Source organism: Erpetoichthys calabaricus, chromosome 13 (assembly GCF_900747795.2).
Source record: "Erpetoichthys calabaricus chromosome 13, fErpCal1.3, whole genome shotgun sequence".
Classification (NCBI taxonomy): Eukaryota; Metazoa; Chordata; class Cladistia; order Polypteriformes; family Polypteridae; genus Erpetoichthys; species Erpetoichthys calabaricus.
Genome location: NC_041406.2, coordinates 60,297,096 through 60,316,949, shown reverse-complemented (window position 1 = coordinate 60,316,949; position 19,854 = coordinate 60,297,096). Strand labels below are relative to the sequence as shown.

Sequence of the window (19,854 nt, the reverse complement as noted above, 5' to 3'; positions counted from 1 at the left end):
TAAAAATTATTTTCTAATATTCAGTGTGTTTCCACTGTAGACTGTCTAATCTCAAGTAATTTTGTTCTAAAAAACAGCATTTTCTACTTATTTCAAACCTTTGAACACCTATCGGAGCTTTCTTATTTCTAGACTGGAACTAACTTATTTTAAGATAGTCTTGGCAAGTAAAATTATCTTGCTGCATGGACAGATAATTTCACTAATATTAAGTCATTTTCTCCTGAAATTCAGTGTTTATATCTTATTTCTTACCTAAGTTTTTTTGCAGTATACAAGACATTATCACTCTGGCACTGTGATAAACAAAGAATTCATGGCTTGGGAATGATGGTGCTATGCCAGTGCTTAACCCGACACAGACAGACGCAGGAGGCACACTTATAAAAACACAAATGTTTTTATTTATTTTTCGCTTGTGTGGAACGTCTATCTATCTATCTATCTATCTATCTATCTATCTATCTATCTATCTATCTATCTATCTATCTATCTATCTATCTATCTTCCCTGTTCCCATGAGCACACAACACAGTCCCCAAAGCACAAAACACACTACAATTCTTACTCCTCTTCTGTCTATCTCCACCACTCCTCTTTGGCAATCTTCGTCCACTACCACCTGACTCTTGCTCCCGGAATAGTGTCTGCTTGTCCCTTATGTATTTCACCCGGAAGAACAGCCCACACGGGCTCAGGAATAATTGCAGCACACCCTGGCGGCGCCCCGGATCCCAACAGGACTGTAACAAACTGTAATTCCCATGAAGCCCTGTGGGAGTCCGAGGTGATGCTCTGTCCACACTTGCTCCCCCAGTCCTTCCAAGGCAAAGGTGTCTCGGCCAGGCAAGGGCCCCAGCCATCCATGACAATGGCTTAATGATATTTAATAGAAAACACAAATTAGCTTACTTGATGTACTTCTTACATGTTTTAAGTTATGCTCTTCAGATAGAAAGTACACAAAATCCTCTTTGTCACTATAATAAGACATGATATGATCATCTTATTTTTCTGTTATCTTCCGAGGGCAGTAGGGCTAGAGAAAAAGTTAGCTGGTACATTTTGTGTTTTCAAGTGTAGCTATTGTGGAAGGTCAGCTTGGAACACTGTGCTCTTATGCTGACTTCTCATATGATCATCGCTCACTGTTAAGTATTTTCCAGTGGTCATGTAGATCCTTAAGCATCAACTTAACTCCTCCATTCACTTCTTTTCCTCTGTTAATTATTTATCTGTATATAGGGATGATAAAGGAAAAAACAGGTGAAGTTTATGTCCTCCCTGAAAAATTAGAAAGTTGTGTAAACACACTTTGAATTTTTCCTTTTTATTGTGGATTGTTGTAATCTGAAATTATGTAACAGTTGTCAGTCATTTACAGTATTAAATCTATAAATAATAAGTGTGACAACTTGGTGGCTTAGTTGGTAGTTCTGCTGCCTTAGAGCTCCAGGCTCAAGTGCTGGGCTATGGAGTTTGCACATTCTCCTTTTCACCAAATAGATTTTCTCCCAGTGTTTCACTTTCCTCCCTCAACTCTAACTTGTGCATATAAGAAAAGAAACGCCACTTACCCAGAGAAGGATCATGTCATGTGCTGCTGGGCTGGGCTTCCTTCTATGTGACCCTGAACTGGATTGTGCAGGTTGGGTAATGAATATAGGTTATGTGCATTATGAATTTTTAAGCATGAATTAAATTTAATGTTTCAGATTAATATTAACTTAAAACTGGACATGTGCAAGAAGTAGCTGCATACATTGCAACAACATGCTTTTTTAACAGTTGATTAATTTTATGGTATACAGTAGCTTGAAGGTCTACTGCCACTCATTATCATCTAGTCTTTCTTTTTGCCAAAGTTTGAATGCTTTAGCAGCCTCAGGGTTAAAATTATGAAAGCAAAAATGCACATCACACAAACAAGATCAGATCTCTATTTGTAATATAGTTCTTATTATACAGTTTGATTGCTTGGAAAAAATTACTTTTTTTTAACTTCTGCACTTTCCAAAAGAGTGAACTGTGAAGCACAACAACTGAAATCTACATCTTTGCCATTTTTAGTAATGATTTTAATGAGTATTTGAATTTTTTTTTCTTTCATTAAGGAACAGCAAAGTCCGATGAAAAGGTTGATCTCAGTAAAGACAAGAAACTGGCTGAGTTTAATAACTGGTTCACCTGGTGCCATAACTGTCGACATGGAGGCCATGCGGGGCATATGCTCAGTTGGTTCAGGTATGGAAATATACAGTTTTTTTATTTACAGTGTAATAAATGCATAGCAAAACTCAAACATTATGAGAAGTTATAGTTGAATCTATACTAAGCAGTTTGATTCTCGGAGACTTAAGCAGATGTCACTAAGATGGATTGTAAAACTTAGTTACAGTGGAACCTTGGGTAACGAACGTCTTGGACCATGTACAAATCGGGTTACAACCAAAAAGTTTGCCAAACTTTTGCATCAGTTCACGATCACACACTCGGGTGACGAACAAGCCAGTTTCCCTTCCGGTTCATATGCGCCGATGATTTCCGCACGTGTTCAGTCTCTCCCTGTGCATTCCCTGTGTAGTGAGAGAGACAGAGAAAGAGAGGGCTGGCTATGTAAGGCCGAAAAGGCAGTTAAAGAATGAACCGGGCTTGTTTTTAAAGAGACTGATTCAAGCATTGTTTTAACCTCGTTGTATTTAACAAAGACTTTTTTCTATTGGATTTTAACCTCCACTTCACTTCTGTTTACAGTGATCGGTTCGTAGCGTACATTGTTGCAATGTTACTTTTCTTGGTTGTTTATTAAATTACGGATTTTTCAAATGTTCATGTTTTTCCCTGTGCTTAAAACTCATTAAAAAAAAAGTGTTTACAGCGAGCATGAATTCTTGTAATGTTACTTTTCTCTGTTCAAGGTTTTCTCAGTGTTATTCAATGTTTTTACATTATTTTACTATTACGCTGTGCATTCTATGGTATAACTATTTTTGTGCTTCTTTAAAAAAATATATTTACATACAGTTCATACGGTCTAGAACGGATTCATTTTATTTACATACAATCCTATGGGGGAAATTACTTCGGATCACAACCAAATTGGGTTACGACCAGAGTTTTGGAACGAATTACGGTCGTGGCCTGAGGTTCCACTGTACCAGGTTAACAGTGTTTCAAACTAATCAGACAATAGTCAGTCCGGCTATAGAGTTAATAGCCATGGCAGTGCTCTTTAAAATGGAGCAAAAGATGAATGTTTGACTTTCAAGTGTCGGATCAGCTTCAGCTCATATGGTGCCACTGAATGCAAATATCCCAGGTCAAGGGGAGTTTTTCACTAAATGTGTAATTGAAAGGAGTCTTTTGCCATGTTTAGACTTTAACCTTAGTTATTTTTGCTCATTTTAATGCAGTCATTGTCCAAATTCAACAGATTGAAAAAATAAAGCACGTTTGTATTGTTTTTGTTTTTAGAGATCACACTGAGTGCCCAGTGTCTGCCTGTAATTGCAAGTGTATGCAGCTGGATACTACTGGCAGCTTAACTCCGTCAGATACGGCCCAGTAGAAGTATATGACACTGGTATGGTACATGATAAACACAGAAGGAAAAACAAATCAAATATTTGAAATGTTTGGATTCTCTTTGAAAGACTGGTGCTCTGAAATGAAGATGAAAGTGCCTTACATGTTTCCAGTTATTAAAGGTGAAGGTTTTCCTTTTCAGAAGAGCCATCCCTAAATAAAAATTATCATCTTAAATTCTGTCAAGGAAAACTTGAGTAACATTGAAGGGACAGAAAATAAGCAGCATCAAGAACAGCTTTTCATTAAAAATCTAGTAAAATTGTTTCCCTTTGGAGGTGCTTTTACTATAATCAATGTTACATTTATCATGGCACAGACTGTTTCTTACTCTGTAAAGCTATGTTATTTTGTAAATAGGTGTACAACTGTTTGTAAAAGATACATATTTAAAATAAAAATGGACTTTTTTGTCCATGAAACGAGCCTTTTGTTGTGCTCAAAACAGTTTAAAACTCTTTACCAGTAGTTTTTTTTAATTATGAGCAGAAAACTTTTGGATAATAAAGGAAAAGTGAAATAAAAGATATATAATAAAGTGGTGAAAAGACATCTGTGAATGGAGGAGTATTTTGTGATCGTAAATCAAGATGCATGCATGTTATAAAAATGATAATGTAACAGATTTTTATTTTTAAAAAGACTATTCCCCCCCCCCCCCCCCCCCTTCAGATCGATCATTTACCACACATTTGTGTATCATGTATAGCCTGTTTTGTTTGTATAGCCTAGTTTGTGTGTGTTTGCCCTAAGATGGCCCTGCGCCCAGTGATTGCTGGGATAGGTTCCCACTCCCCCGCAACCATGCCTTGGAGACGCAGGAAGATAAAATGAATGAATGGATGGACTGACCAACTGAATATAAAATCGTGATCATCGTCAAATTATAAACTACAAAGTTTCATTTACTAGTCCACCTTAATAAAAGGATAAGTGTCACTGTGTCTGTCTGTGTGTCCATCCGATTGCTATGTCTCTGTCATTCCAAAAGATGGTGAATTATACATTTTTAGTAATAAAATGCATTGCATTTGTCATTCCAATAGATGGTGCATGACAAACATTTACACTGTTTTTATGAATCCCATACCAAATGGTGTATAACAGACATCTACACTGCATGGAGCACTGCAAACTTTTAACAATGAGGTCTACGTTAATTAATTGGATTTCTGCCCATCTTAGCTGGATAGCACAGCTAATAGTTTATAAAGTTAAATAGCTCTGTTTGCACATTTCCACTTCTTAAGCTAAACTATGTTGTATTTTGTCTAGTTTTCACATTGGAACCATGTGCTTTACTTATGATTAGCATGCTTTAAAAATGCATCAGAATGACAGAAATGTCTAACCTTGCATATCTAGAGTACAACTGTAGTAAGTTAGAGCTTTATTGGAAATGATTTAAAAGGTAGAAAAATTTAGATAAAATACATTTTCTGAAAATGCAGAGTTTTTTACAGGGTCGCATGTGACATGGCAGTCCAGCACTGGGCACAGAAGCACATACTCTCATTCCAGGCCAATTTCCTGAACTGATGTACTAGTAGAACTGACAACTACTAGTCCACCACTTATTAGAATAGCAGTTAATGGTTTAATAATTGCTTAATTTTCTCAACCCACTGCTGCATTTATATGATATGGGAATCAAATTTGGGAATATATCATGTTGTAAATTTATATTTGGCCTCTTTGTAATGTGATGTTACTGTTGATTTGCTACTTGGGTGTACACAAAAGGCAATTCTGGATTAGCTTCTATGCACAGAATACACAGGTACTGTACACAATCTTCACTTGATAAAAGATGAATTTTAGCAGCTTGAACAGGCTGAAAATATAAGTAAATTATTAACTAATTTCCATATTTTACAATCTGAATGTCAAAAACACCACTGCTAAGAAATACATGCACATTTGGTGAAAAGTAGGCAGCAAGTACCTTGGTATATCTGAAATGTGTACAACTGTAATCTTGGGAGAGGGTTCACAATCGGATCTGCAAGTTTTTTGTGGCACCATACGCCGCCCACCTTAATAAAAGGACAAGTGTCTGCCTGTGTTGTTCCTCTGGTTGCTATGCCTCTGCTATTCAACAGATGGTGCATGACAAACATTATCACTACTTTTACAAATCCTCTACCAAATGGTATGTAACAGAAACACAGCAACCGGACAAACACACTGCACTACAAATATTAATGCGGAGGTCCACGTTACTTGGATTTCAACCCATTTTAACATGGGTAGCACAACTAGTACTGTAGGTTTTGATAAAAGACATAGCATCTGTGCCTCTACTCACTTGTATCTTTATTGACCATTACCTTGCAGAACGTCTCAACCTTTAAGTTTAAGATACGGGCTTACTGTACATGTATAACAGCTGCCTTTTTTTTCTTCCAAAATCTTTCAACAGGCTGCAATGAAATCATGAACTGAAAAAGGGAAAGACCAAAAAACTTCAATTGCACTGCATTAAAATAACTAAATTATAAATGCTCTACCTTATAATTAGATTAGAGGCACTTTATTAATTCTAAGGAAAAACGTTGATGCATACAGCAGCAGAGACCTAAAAACACAAGATACTGACTCCTCATACAAAAAATACAATCAATCAGTAGATAGATCAATAGAATAATAATAATGTAGATTGTGCAGAATTCAAGACCATAAGTATTTAGTCTGGGGTATTGGGAGGAAGCATTAAATTACCTGAAATGCAGCAGGCAGAAAAGATCCCCAGTGGAGCTTCTTTTAGCACACCATGAAGGAACAAGCCTCTGGCTAAAAGGGCTCCAAAAAGAGTGCCTCATGGAGGGGATTTCTCAGGATGGCTTCCAATGTTGCCATCATTCTCCTTTAACACAACAACTTCCAATGTGTATAAGGTGAACCCTATGACGGAGGGTTTCCTTATAAGTTTGTTCAGGCATCCTACATCTTTTGAACTCAAGTTGCTTCCCCAGGGGGCCAACAGCATAGAACAATGTACTGGCAGAACATCTCCAGCAGCCTGCTGCATACATCAAAAGACCCAACTCTCCTTAGGAAGTACATTCTTCTTTGGGCCTTCTTGTATAGCACCACTGTGTTGTGGTCCAGTCCAGTTTGTGGTGTATATGAACCCCCAGGTAATTGTAGCACTGCACCCCTTCTATGTCCTCTCCCTTAATGGTGACCGATCCCAGAGGCTCGACATGGTGAATGTCTTCATCAGAGATGGCCGACAGATTACGTTGCCTCCTGTTGCTGCACATTTGCATATAAGCTATGGATCTGCACATGCCATGGTGCATGATGACTTAAAAGTTTGCACAAGATGGCTTACTGATCTGCACAAGGAAACATTCTTCTGTGAATTTCAGTAGGTTTCTCTTCTTCTGGGGGGTATTTTTTGTATGTGGATTACTCGTTTAGATCGGATGTAATTGTTGACGATTTGGCCTGATTCTGGATCTGTCGGTTTTTTGAAACTCTTGCTGGATGTGTTGTCATAGCAACACATCCAAATCCTCAAACCTGCTCGGAGCAGGTTTGTTCTACGTAAATAAGGATTAGTTTACACACATAATCAGTGTCCGCGCATGGAATTCATTCAGTCATGACTTCGCCGTTCATGAATGAGCGACCAATTGATATCGGTACGCAAATTATAAGAACAGAATTTCATATAGAGAGGGGTTTGCGTGATAGGCAAGATCCTTTATTGCTCCCGGAGGAAATTCTTTTCGAAATATACCGCTTTAGCCGAGGGGGAATATTGTACCTCAAAGATTTATTAGCACCTTATATTCGAAGTCAAAGTCGGTGAAGTCGGGCTCTCACAACCACACAATTTGAATTTACAAAACAATCACACACTGTACGGTTTAGCCTTTAAAAAATGCATGTGTAAAAAAAAAAAAAAAAAAAATGAACAACAGTAATTCGGAACAAATGAAACACAAAATCTGACATATTTTAACAAAATTATTTTTATTAATTTACCTGAACATGTTAATTATATATGGCAACAGACAACATAAAATAGAACATCTAAAATGTATATTACAAGCAAAATCAACTAATTCATGGCTGCACTTTTAATCCAATTATTTATTTAACCGGACTATCAAAGATCACTGAAAAATGTTTATGCAGAAAAATCAATGAAATACCTGTATGCCTTTAAATAAAACTAATAAAAAAAAGCTAACTGTCAAAATGCAAACCCAAAATGGTTTTATTATCCGTGTGGGAACAGTCTCTCATTCACTTTCAACAGTTTCAAAAGGGTAAAACTGAGGAAAATCATGTATAACTTTCAGGGCTTCATTGTACAATGGCAAATCTGCAAATACAAAACAAGAATAAGAATCACAAATCTAGCATAAACTAACTGCAAATTGTAGATTAAAAACATAAACTTCTATACTGCATATCAAAGACAACTTTAACAATATGAAGGTTTTGTGCGGCATTGCTGCAAGCCTCCCAAACATTTAACCAAACAGCAGCTCCGCTGGGAGACTGTGAAGAGGACACATCACGCTTAGCGGACGAGCTGAACCATTCCGGTATGTTGTAGCATCAGGGAGATCACACATCTTAAAACGGAGTAAACTTTACTAACACTGTGAAGCTTCAAGAATCAGAAGATAAAGCACGATCGATCGATAGATAGATACTTTATTAATCCCAACGGGAAATTCACATTCTCCAGCAGCAGCATACTGATACAAAAAACAATATTAAATTAAAGATTGATAATAATGCAGGTAAAAACAGGCAATAACTTTGTATAATGTTAACGTTTACCCCCCCCCCAGGTGGAATTGAAGAGTCGCATAGTTTGGGGGAGGAACGATATTCTCAGTCTATCAGTGGAGCAGGACAGTGACAGCAGTCTGTCGCTGAAGCTGCTCCTCTGTCTGGAGATGACACTGTTTAGTGGATGCAGTGGATTCTCCATAATTGATAGGAGCCTACTTAGCGCCCGTCGCTCTGCCACAGATGTTAAACTGTCCAGCTCCATGCCAACAATAGAGCCTGCCTTCCTCACCTGTTTGTCCAGGCGTGAGGCGTCTTTCTTCTTAATGCTGCCTCCCCAGCACACTATGAATATGTGGTGCAAATACTTTAATAGACAACGTGTTTTAGAACGTGTTGAGTTTAATTTATGCAGAGGTGCTACTGAACTTGTATCAAAAAGAACTAATTTTTATGCAAAAATGTCACTAATTTTAACTTCTCAAAGTTTATTTTTGTTTGTATATGCTCACATGTAACAAAACAATGTAAGCAAATTATTACAAAGTGCATTTTTACCAATATATGTTGATAAATTAAATTTTAAAATTAAGCATTTCTTTCAGATTTATGGATCTTCTATTTTCCAGAACTGTGACACGCTGTAAAATAAAAAATAAACAATTATTAAAATTACTTACCAAAACTGATTTTGTCTTCTCTGAATGGAGTAAATGTATTTGCGAAGATGGTTGCTTTTGTTGTCACTCTTCCTATAACTTCCACTGTTCCACTGAGTTCCTCTTCCAACTAAAACAAATCAAGTGTGTAAAATAAATTGCATTATAGCAGAAGGTGGCCCACAGTGCCAAGCTCACTGGCTATCCTACATGTATTTTGTCAAATAGAAAGGTCAAACACTAAGCATGTCAAGTACTATTGATTATTATTGTGATTTTTATGTGTCTATCAAGAGCTGGGCAGTTTGTAAAATCAGCAGGAAGGCACCACCAGCTAAAAGGCCGTAGGGAGAGCTCTCAATAAACCTGTAATGTTAGTTATTAGGGAGTTTGGGTGGGAATGTGTCCAGGTATATCCTGTGATGAACTGGTGCCCTGTCATTGTTCGATTCCTTCCTTGTACCCAATGCTACAGGGGCAGACCTCAGCTCTCTATGATCCTAAATTAAATAAGAGATGTAGAAATGGCTGGAAGGATATTTTGTAATAACATCCATTTTCACTATTGTAAAAGTTAAAACAAGAATGAAATGCTTTACATTTAACAGAAGAGAGAGGATATGATTCAGGATATTCTTTTAAAATAAAATGCAAGCAATATCTTTATCATAATTTTGGATGGAACATGTTGTCCTCTCAGATGTTTTTATTTCAAACTGGTAAGGTGCATAATGGTTGAAACAAAATGTTTTCATTGCCATGTGTATATTTCTGGAATTCGTGTCATCTTTGGAGCATATGACCTCCAAAATACTGTAATACCAGGTATATGGAAAGCTCTTAAACAACTCAGGAATTCCATGGAACCCTTCTGCCTAGTCTAATGTCAATGAAGAAGAAAAAAACAAAACAAAAAAAAACCAAACGATTACATTATAGTTTATGAAGCTAAATTAGTTTGGAGAGGGATATGTATGCATCAACAAAAGAAGTGGTAAAAATTCTTGCAGAGCCACTTGAAAGATTGCCATTTTCAAATCTATGCAGCTGCAAGTTTAATCCTATCTCATTGTTTTTAGGTGATGAGAGTTATGATGGTTAAAATAGAACCTGATTAGCCCACTGTTTCTGGACAAGCTCCTTTAAAAAAGCACTGTGGACCTGCCATAATGTTCCAAAGCTTCCCAAGGCAAAAGGTGGAGGCTACTACAAAATCAGTCAGGTAATTTAAGATTTGATGATAAATACAATAACGTGTTTTAAAGATTTTACTTCGTCATTTGACTTTTTATTAGGGTGGCCAACTAAATATGCAAACTTTAAATTAATATTATGCATAGATGTGCGTATGTACAAACACACACTGTACAGAGTATATACTGTATGAACTGTATATGATTATACTTGTTCAATTAATTAAAATAATAATTCTTTGCATTTATATAGCGCTTTTCTCTCTACTCAAAGCGCTCAGCAATTGCAGGTTAAGGACCTTGCTGAAGGGCCCAACAGAGCAGAGTCCTTATTGGCATTTACGGGATTCGAACCGGCAACCTTCCGATTGCCAGTGCAGATCCCTAGCCTCAGAGCCACCACTCCGCCTAATAATTTAAATGATATTCTCAAAGTGCCTATTATGGACCTTTGTGGCTACTTCTCAAGATCCTAAATATGCACCCAATGTTATCATTCTATAGTCTCTAATTACCAAAAAAAGGTTGAAAAAAATCTGACGTTTCTCCATATTTAAAATGTGAGCACATTATATAGTAGTATGCTCTTGCTGTGTATGTGAGAACAAATATCTTTAATCTAATCTCTAATTAACTTACCAAAATATATGCAAGATGCATTAAGTTTATCTTAATGTGCATTAATGGCGTACCTATTATGATAATTTACCGTCATACTGTATATAGAGGTTGCATTAAAATTCTTACTAGTTGCCGTGACTACTACATTTGAAATTTTTTGAACTTTCAAAACCCTAAGCATGAGTTTAGGATTAAAGTGAAAATTCATAAAATTCTCTCTCTCTCAAAATCCTCAATGTGTAAGCTATATGATGGAAAATCTTTGCGCGGAGGTTTCATGTCATTTACACTTTAAATGCTAGAAAATGAATAGCTGGAAGTCACCAAAAATCTAATCAGTTCTAAAGACTAGTGCAAGTTTACTCAAAATTTCATAACCATTGGCCTAATTGTTTGAGTTGCAATGTGAGTGTCTAAAATTTTTTTTTTTTTACCACAGATGTAACAATACATGAACACACATCTTCAAAACATTTTCTAGAGATACCAAAACATGTTTTTCTGTTGAAACAAGTTTTTTCATGCATACAATACTGCTTTCAAATATGAAATATAGAAAAATAAAAATCTCACTGTAAACTAAACAAAGCAGTTTTGTCAGCTAAAATAAATCTGCTTTTAGTCACTTTCCATTTACTGTAAGCAAAATGAATGGCATGCTTATAAAAAGTGAAAAAATCAAGACAAACCAAAAAGGGGTAAAAATAACACTGAAGTTCAGTGTGTCTGCTTCTGAAAATAATTCAAACTAATCTGCCCATAGATCTGATTGATCTCTCACAGGGGCTTAAAAACAACCCGTTTGACGAGGTGGAATATGGGGTGGGCAAAGAACACTAGCCAAATTTTACTTTCACCTTGAATTAAGGATAGGCATAGTGGTCAGGCACTTTTTCCATAGATATCCTTCTAATCAATAACATAATCAAGACATTAGGTAAGTAAGGGTTTTATGACCACAGACAGCTCTTTAGAAAGACTTTAAAGGACAGTTGAAATATATCTGCATAAGTAAAATAAAATCAAGAATGTTAATATTCTCTTATGAATTTCTATATGACTTGAGGAATAATGTGCATGGTACATTAAGATAATACAGTCCCTTGTGATGTCCACCAGTAGAAAGGGATTACTGTACATCTTAGCAACTTTGCTTTAAAGAGATTTCCATAGCACGCTCTAGGGAGCAATTAATCTGAGATTTTGCAACTGCAGACTTAACGGCCAAAGAGAAAATAAGTTTAAGCATCATAACATTCGCAAACAAATGTGCCTCATGACAAACACAGCACTCATTCTTTGTACATGAGCTCTTACATGGAATAAAATAAGTGCAAACCTCAAATGACAAAACTTGTTTCAAAAAAAAAAAAAAAAAAAAAAGAAAAATGTTGGCACAAATAAAAACAAGGAAAACAATATTAAAAAAGGTCCAGCACTTGCAACAAACTGAACCCTAATATAAAATATCATTTTTTTATTAACTGTAGTTTAATATCTGCATTGCTGTTCGATGCAATAATTCAAAATTAAAATTTTAAATGGTCACATTTTTATATTTAGAACTTACTGGTTCGCTTAGTTCTATGGATGCATTCTTTCCTTCTCCATCTGACAAAATGAAAGATAAGCCAGATGGATGAATCTAAACAAAAAGAAATAATGGTTAAAAAACTGCTATAAATAATTCCATTAATATATTTTTTGGTTGTGCTTAGTGATTAATAACAAGAAATGAAGAGCATAAAAAATTCATTACACAGGACACATAAAAAAATGGCATTGGCATTAATACATAGAGTTCTTTTAAATTAAAAAGATTTGGCATTGGCATTAATACATATAGTTCTTTTAAATTAAAAAAAAAAGTCATTTCTAAACATGTCTGACCACAGAATTTTTTTAATTGATTTTTGATAATACATAGTAAATCACACAAATATAAGCATTTTAAACATGTGTTGTTAAATAATGTATGGACCTGCACACAAGTAGAAAAACAAAGAGCAAATGACTTACTGCACAACTACTGAATAGTTAACCTTTATTTGTAGATTTTGCCAAAACTGAATTCAAGTTTGAAATGCCGTATTTAACATGTACAGGCTCTATCGCACCCTCAGAATTAAAACTACTCAGTTGGAGAGTGTGGACAGTTTTAGTTACTTCAGTGTCCACAGAAGACCAGACCTGATCCTAGCACATCAACAACTTGGTGATGAAGGCATGGCAAATGTCTTTAGCACCTCAGGGATTTTAGGATGCCCTCCCAGTTATAAAAGAATTTCTGTAAATCCATAATTGAAAGTTTTACCTCCTGGTTTGGAAACAGGACACAGCAGGACCACAACGCTCTGTAGAGAGTAATGTGGTTAGCTGAACGCATCAATAGGTGGTTCACACTCCAAACTTCAGGACAATCTATACAAAGCAATGACAGACCAGGGCCAAAGCAATGTCAGATCAGGGCAAGGAAAATGATCAGAGATACCGGCCATCCCAACAACAGCCTCTTGTCTGTGATGCAATCAGGGAAACACTACTGCTGCCTGTATTGGGCTACACAATACCCTATTGCTGATTCTCTTCTACCAAGTTATTTAATGTTTATTTATTACATATATTCATTTCAATACAATGAATACTACTGATGTTATTTAACAAATATTTTATTGATATTTGGAAACTGTTATTGTTTATTGACATTTTATATCCATCTTTAATGTACTCTTGGAGTTTAGCAACTAAGCATGTCAGTAAATACTGTACTGTGTGTAAAACTGTATGTGACAGACATAATTTGATTTGAATAACTTCCTCAACACTATCATCAATCATGTTTTGGAACATCAACAATTTTATAGAGCTATTTAATGCATCCTGTTTTTATACAGAATTAAAATATACTTTTTCAAGAAAGGCTCAATTATAATCTATCTAAAAAGATCACTAAACTTTAAAGACAGAATGCACAAGAGTAGGTGCACACACACTTTCACTGTACTAATCAGATTGCTCCTGAATTTACAAACATTTTCACTCACTCTTTGGCTCAATGCAAAATCCATGCCTGTTTCAAACAATGCACAATCATCCCTATTCCTAAGAAGCAAAATACTTACTCTAAATGATTATGTGCCTGTTGCACTGACCTCTGTAATAATAGTCATTTAAATGTCTAATTCTTCAGGATCTAAAATCTGTCACAAATTCTTTCCTTGACTCTATAGAGTTTGCTTACCATGCCAAGAGGTCAGTTAAGGATGCAGTGAACATGGCTCTCCATTACATCTTACAGCATACCAGAGCTTCTCCATAATAAACTTCTCAGGATGAATGTGTGAATATGCCACATGTCTCTAGATCTCGGACTTATTAAACTTTCTATGTCAGACAGTGAAGATGGGCAAATTTCAGCCAGGGTCCCTTCAAGGCTATATTCTGTCTCCTCTCCTTTTTTCTTGCTTCACCAATGTCTGCATGTCCAGGGACCCCCGTCTGTTAAACTACTGAAGTTTGCTGATGATACCACCCTAACTGGAATGATCAGAGTTGGATGAGGTACCATATTGGAGGGAAGTAGAGCGGCCGGCCAACTGGTGCACCCTTAACAATCTTAACCTGAAATTCCCTGAAAACAGTAGAAATGATGGTGAAGATTGTGGAGTTTAGGAGACACCCCTCACCTATTGTTTCCCTAGTTATACTGGTGTCACTGTGAACAGGGTGGAATCATTAATTTTTTTTGGCACAACTGTCACATAGCAGTCTGATCTGGGATGAAAACATAACTGCTCTAAATCAGAAATGCTCAGCAGTGGGTGTTTTTTTTTTTCTGTCAACCTAAAAAGGTTAATCTACCCCAATCAGTGCTGGTATACTTTTATAAAGATGTCACAAAAGGCATCCTCACTTTGTCCGTAACAGTCTGGTTTGGCTGTGCATCTGCTCACTCAAAACATAAACTGCTACATGTTATTCAGACAGCAGAAAAGACTGTAGGCCCGAAACAGGACTCCACTGAGGTCCTGTATTGATTACGGGTCAAGAAACACGCTGGAACTATAATCAAACACTACACTGCATCAGGCAACCACCACTTTCGGTATTACCATCAAAGAAATATTGCCAGTCAGTAAACTGAAGAACTACTGGACATATAAACAGTTCCTTTTCTACTACAGTGACTATTGTTAAACACTGTCTCTGATTCTTCTCTGTTCAGATTTTTTACTTTTCCATTTTGTGTTTATTTTATATGGGCTGTATGTAATACTGTATATTACAAGGAGGGTGTGCAATTCTACATATTTTATATATATATATTACACACACACACAAACACTGATATTTCAGTATATATATTAGTTTGTACAATGTATATATATGCATTTCTGCTTTATACAAATTTTTTTATTACTACTGAATACAGTGTTATGATGATGTCATGCATTGCATATAGTATTGTTTAATACTATTTACATTGTTATGCATACAGATTTAACATCAAGAGAAATTCCTACTATTTATGTTGCCTAGCAATAAAGCTCAAGTTCATCTTGAATGTGCCATAATTATTTCCAAATTTTAAAGCATTTAAAATACTTTAAGATTTGACCTACTAATGGTATTGTAAAGACCATTAAAATACTCCGAACAAGTGAGAACGGCCATTAGAAAACTCAAATCTACACAAAAACCTGAGAAAATATACCTCAGATGGTCTATTATAGTTACAGATAAGTTTAAGTCTGTCTGACCTACACCATGCTACTTTGTAGTTAATTTAGTACACAGCCTGTATTTTCATTGCTCCTGATGTACTGACCATATAGATACCAGTGTGACTTGTATTGGCTAGTTGTTTGTTTTGAACCATTCTGTTTATCTAAATATAAAACGTTATGAGGTTGTGTGTGCAGTCACCTATTCTACTTCCTCTTCAATTATGACTGTGTCCCCATACATATATCTAACACAATCATCAAGTTTGCCAAGAACACCACAATAGCAGGCCTCATCAGTAACAACGATGAGTCAGCCTAGACAGAATAGGTCCAGAATCTAATAACATGGTGTTCCAACAATAACCAGGACTTGAATATTACGAGAACCAAGAAGCTCATCATGGACTACAAGAAGTTCAAAAAGCCTGTGGGCGCACCCCCAACTTCAAAAACCAGACTGAGGTTCAGCATGTCTCCAGCTTTTAGTTCCTGGGTGTTCACATTTCTGAGGATCTTTCATGGCCCCTCAACACCTCTGTCATGGTCAATAAAGTATAGAAGAGTCTATACTTTCTGAGGTGGCTGAGTAAAGTCCAACTATCTTGTCTGATTCTAGTGAACCTCTACCACTGCACTGCTGAAAGCATTCTGACGAATTGTATTACAGTACAGTATGATAACTGTATGCTCTCAGAAAGGCCCTGTAGCAGGTGGTGAAAACTGTCCAGAACACTACTGGTGCCCCATTACCTGCCATTAAAGACTTCCAGTGCAAACAGCTCCTAGCATCACTGGGGACCACCTCACCCCAACCAAGGTTTGTCTACTCTTTTACCATTTTGGGAGACAGTGCAGGAGTCTACATGCCAGCACCATCAGGCTCTGGAACAGCTTCAACCCTGCAGCAGTCACCCTGCTTAACTCAAATTTCACCCTTTTCCATCTCACCTCAACACTACAAAAGTACACTCCAGGACTCTGTATCTACTGCAGGTCTATCACATTTGCATTACAGTCTTGAATTAAAATGACACCATTTATTGGCTAACTAAAAAGATTACAATATGCAAGCATTTGAGGGAACTGGGGCCCCTTCTTCATTACATCTTCCCTGAAGAAGGGGCCCAGAGTTCCCTCAAATACTTGCATATTGTAATCTTTTTAGTTAGCCAATAAAAGGTGTCATTTTGCTTGACTTCTCGCTATATTCAAAATGGCTAACACGGTACAACACCCTAGTACTACAGTCTTGAATTATTAATACCACAGAACTATCTGGACTCTGCTGTACTTGTAACTATACAGTTGTCTGCTCCTTACTGTTTCTATGATTTAAACCGTTTTCATAGATTTCTGTACTTATCCTATTTCTATCCATACAGTACTTACTGTATACACTGTCCATATTGTATTTTAACTTTCACTAATCGTTCTGTACATACTTTTGGCTTTCTCTAATCTGTGCAAAAATCAATGCTGCATTTACTTATATTCATTCTACTACTTGCAATTAATTTCTAGTGGGATGCAAAACTTCATTTCGTTGTCATGGTATTTGTGCTGTTTTTAATGACAACAAAGCTGAATATAAATTTAATCTGAGCAGCGAAACTTTTCCATTTCAATATCTTGAGCTTTTGTACATTCCAACAGATACAAAAAACAGCGTTAAAACATTAAACGATTCTCGTGGTTTGAATGAGAAATTCCAATCTTTGATCTATTCCAATTTTGATCACTGCAAAATTAATTCCTGGTAGTACTGGGCGAATAGTACACCTATCACGGAACGGGAGTGACAGACTCTAATACACACACCCTTAGTGTTACAGTTTTGATTCAACAATTAACATACGTTTTTAGTTGAAAATTCCACACAGATGATGACCTGATGAAATAATGATCCATACTTTCATTAATTGTCATACAGATTAAACTGGATTTGTTAAAAATGAGCACAGGCAACTGCTGAACTTACCTTCTCCACTCGTCCTACGAAACATATAGACCTATTGATATACTGAGATAACATGCTGGAATTGATGCGGGCTCTCGGTATTTCAAAAACGGTATCTGCCATGGTAAATATTTTAAAGTACAAAAAAAAAAATCACACGAAACTGATCAAAACGACCCCGAGTACTGCACAGCTTGGCTTTGAAGGAACGCGGGAAAGCAAAATCATAAACTCAACCCCAACCTCGACTTTTCGCGCATTTACGTCGGAGCACCACACTACGCAATCGTCAGGGAAACTACCTAAATAAAAACAAGGTTCCGCATTTGTATTCGGTGTCCATCGCGTTGAACCAGCAATTATTTAATACATGGTATTTTATACACAGATATACACTTAATATAGCACGATATTTATTAATTGTAAAATATAACTTACAGTTTATAATTAATTAAAATGTGCAATGATAACATCTGCTAATTTATCTCGGTTCTGAGTTAAAAATACATTTAAATGAAAGCTTACGAGATATCTTTTTTTTCTTGTGTCTGCATTTATCTAAGGGACAGATTTAAATAAAAAGCCAATACTGTTGATCGTGTAGATCGTTCTAATTATTCATGCAATTATTATTTTTTTTAAATCTCGTCTCACATCTAGTTATACTGTATAGACGAGACGATGACATTAGGGTACCTACAACTAGACGTTTTTAGCGAATTAACTCCTTTGTAGACTGTCCCCAACTTCTGTTACGAGTGACTTGTCGCGTGACTTGCCCGTGACATGCAGTAGATTGTATTGTAAATAGTGTAGTTACTCCAGAAAGAGTGCGGTTATGACTTTCGCTCATGTGTATATCTGTGTGTTGTTGTGATTATAGTCTTCGGTTATTAACTGTTAACAACTTTAACAAATTGTCCGTATCTTCAGAATACCTTATTGCCGTTTATGGATGTAGTCACAGTACTTTTTAATAATCAGTTAATCGAGGCGAGGAAGATTTGTTTATTTCCCGTCGACATGACGCTCGAATACAAAATCAAAAGTATCTGCTAGAACGGACAGCGGCGCCTCGGGGATTGACGATACAGCATACATCAAATGTATGTTTTTGTGCATTTTTATATATATAAAACTGGTACTGTATTGTTTTTTCCCAAACATGCCAACAATTAGAAATTTGCGAAATGACCGAACAAGTGATATTACAGTTGATAGTTTAAATGTTGGACTCTCATTACCGCACAGGCATTCCAAATATTATTTATTGTAAGATTTTTGTGTTTAAAACTTTTCTATTTCTTTAAGAGGTAACAGTGAAAATTGAATTGTGATACATTAAAAGTGTACTGAACTTTTGTGCCGTGTTTCATTGAAATCTACTTCTAAAGTAATATGTTCATTTTATGTATTGCCTTGGCACCATATGGGTTGAAGAACAATTTTGCTCACGAACCATTGTAACCTTCTCTTTGTGGCAACGCCTGCCATTTAGCATCAAACAATTTTTCTGTCATAAAAATGCAGGGTTACTTTTATTTGTATAGAGTCAGCAAACGTTGAACGTGGCAGTTAACCCTAAGGATTAGTAGAAGGGAAAAAACGTTTCATTGTGTCGATTGCTGTTGGTTTTGTTAGCCGGTGTAGAAAGGCCACCCCCTTTCTTGTGAATGATTATATTGCGCTTGATTTCTACAAAAATATATACCCTGTTCTTGATTAAAGCAGATGTTGATTTAGGCACAGTGTGGCAGCAGTTCTCGGGACTAGGAAGAAGTCCTGTGTATTTTGGTAGTGAATTGCCGAACTTACTGAAGCTTGGGGGTTTTATTCTTAGTCGATGCATGTGATGGTTTACTCTTAAGGGCCAAATATAAAAATTGTCAGGTGAGAAGCAGAATATCAATATGTATATATTGCTGATTTTTAAAAATTATTTTCATTTTTACCTGTATGAAAACATCAGCTTTATTGCTAAATCAAATTCACGTTCATTTTTACGTATGCAGTGTTTTGTGCACACTATTAGATGATGGTTATTAATTAACATTTGATTGCTTTTCATTCAATTGTTATTTTAGTTTAGTAACAGTATATTATATATAGTAACAATATATTTGATGTCGTCGGTTGAAGATTAATGGATAAATATGTTGTTAGAAAAAATACTGTTTAAAAGATGAGTATTTATATTTGTGTACAGATTGAATAGAAAATATGAGAATTATAAAAAGGGTTGTCTTTGTTTTGTATTCAGAATTGTTTTCTGAAAGATGCAGTGCAAAGTTTTTGTGTGATGACGGATGTTCCACTGTCTGTTCTGCTGAATGTTACTTTTTACTAGATCTTTT

General features: G+C 36.0%; 3 protein-coding genes across 4 annotated transcripts in view; 2 read left to right on the top strand and 1 right to left on the bottom strand.

The window, feature by feature from the left end:
- Positions 1–3,991, top strand: part of mios (missing oocyte, meiosis regulator, homolog (Drosophila)) — a 33,954-nt gene extending 29,963 nt beyond the window's left edge. The window contains exons 10-11 of the mRNA XM_028817044.2: positions 2,115–2,244; positions 3,475–3,991. Of these exons, the coding sequence (XP_028672877.1) occupies positions 2,115–2,244; positions 3,475–3,568 (224 nt within the window). The 3' untranslated portion in view covers positions 3,569–3,991. The remainder of the gene's footprint in view (positions 1–2,114; positions 2,245–3,474) is intronic.
- Positions 3,992–7,545: 3,554 nt separating this feature from the next.
- Positions 7,546–17,783, bottom strand: rpa3 (replication protein A3). Its single transcript, XM_028817913.2, has 4 exons — positions 17,522–17,783; positions 12,387–12,461; positions 9,024–9,132; positions 7,546–7,924 (listed from the first exon to the last, which is right to left on the bottom strand). Exons 1-4 carry the CDS (start codon positions 17,621–17,623, stop codon positions 7,842–7,844), a joined length of 369 nt encoding a protein of 122 aa, XP_028673746.1. The 5' UTR covers positions 17,624–17,783; the 3' UTR covers positions 7,546–7,841.
- Positions 17,784–18,293: 510 nt separating this feature from the next.
- umad1 (UBAP1-MVB12-associated (UMA) domain containing 1) overlaps positions 18,294–19,854 on the top strand; it is a 43,119-nt gene continuing 41,558 nt past the window's right edge. Inside the window, exons 1-2 of one of the 2 annotated variants that reach the window (XM_028817043.2) lie at positions 18,294–18,606; positions 19,232–19,390. The gene's annotated coding sequence lies outside the window, so the exon portion shown is untranslated. The remainder of the gene's footprint in view (positions 18,607–19,231; positions 19,391–19,854) is intronic. The other variant, XM_028817042.2, reaches the window with a different exon arrangement.

Bases quoted from the DNA above. Each gene is read 5' to 3' on its own strand.
- rpa3 (XM_028817913.2), bottom strand. From the start codon at position 17,623: ATGGCAGATACCGTTTTTGAAATACCGAGAGCCCGCATCAATTCCAGC. The intron at 12,462-17,521 runs GTAAGTTCAGCA...CTTTTTGTTTAG, and splicing joins TCGTAGGACGAGTGGAGAAG to ATTCATCCATCTGGCTTATC. The intron at 9,133-12,386 runs GTAAGTTCTAAA...GATTTGTTTTAG, and splicing joins CCATAGAACTAAGCGAACCA to TTGGAAGAGGAACTCAGTGG.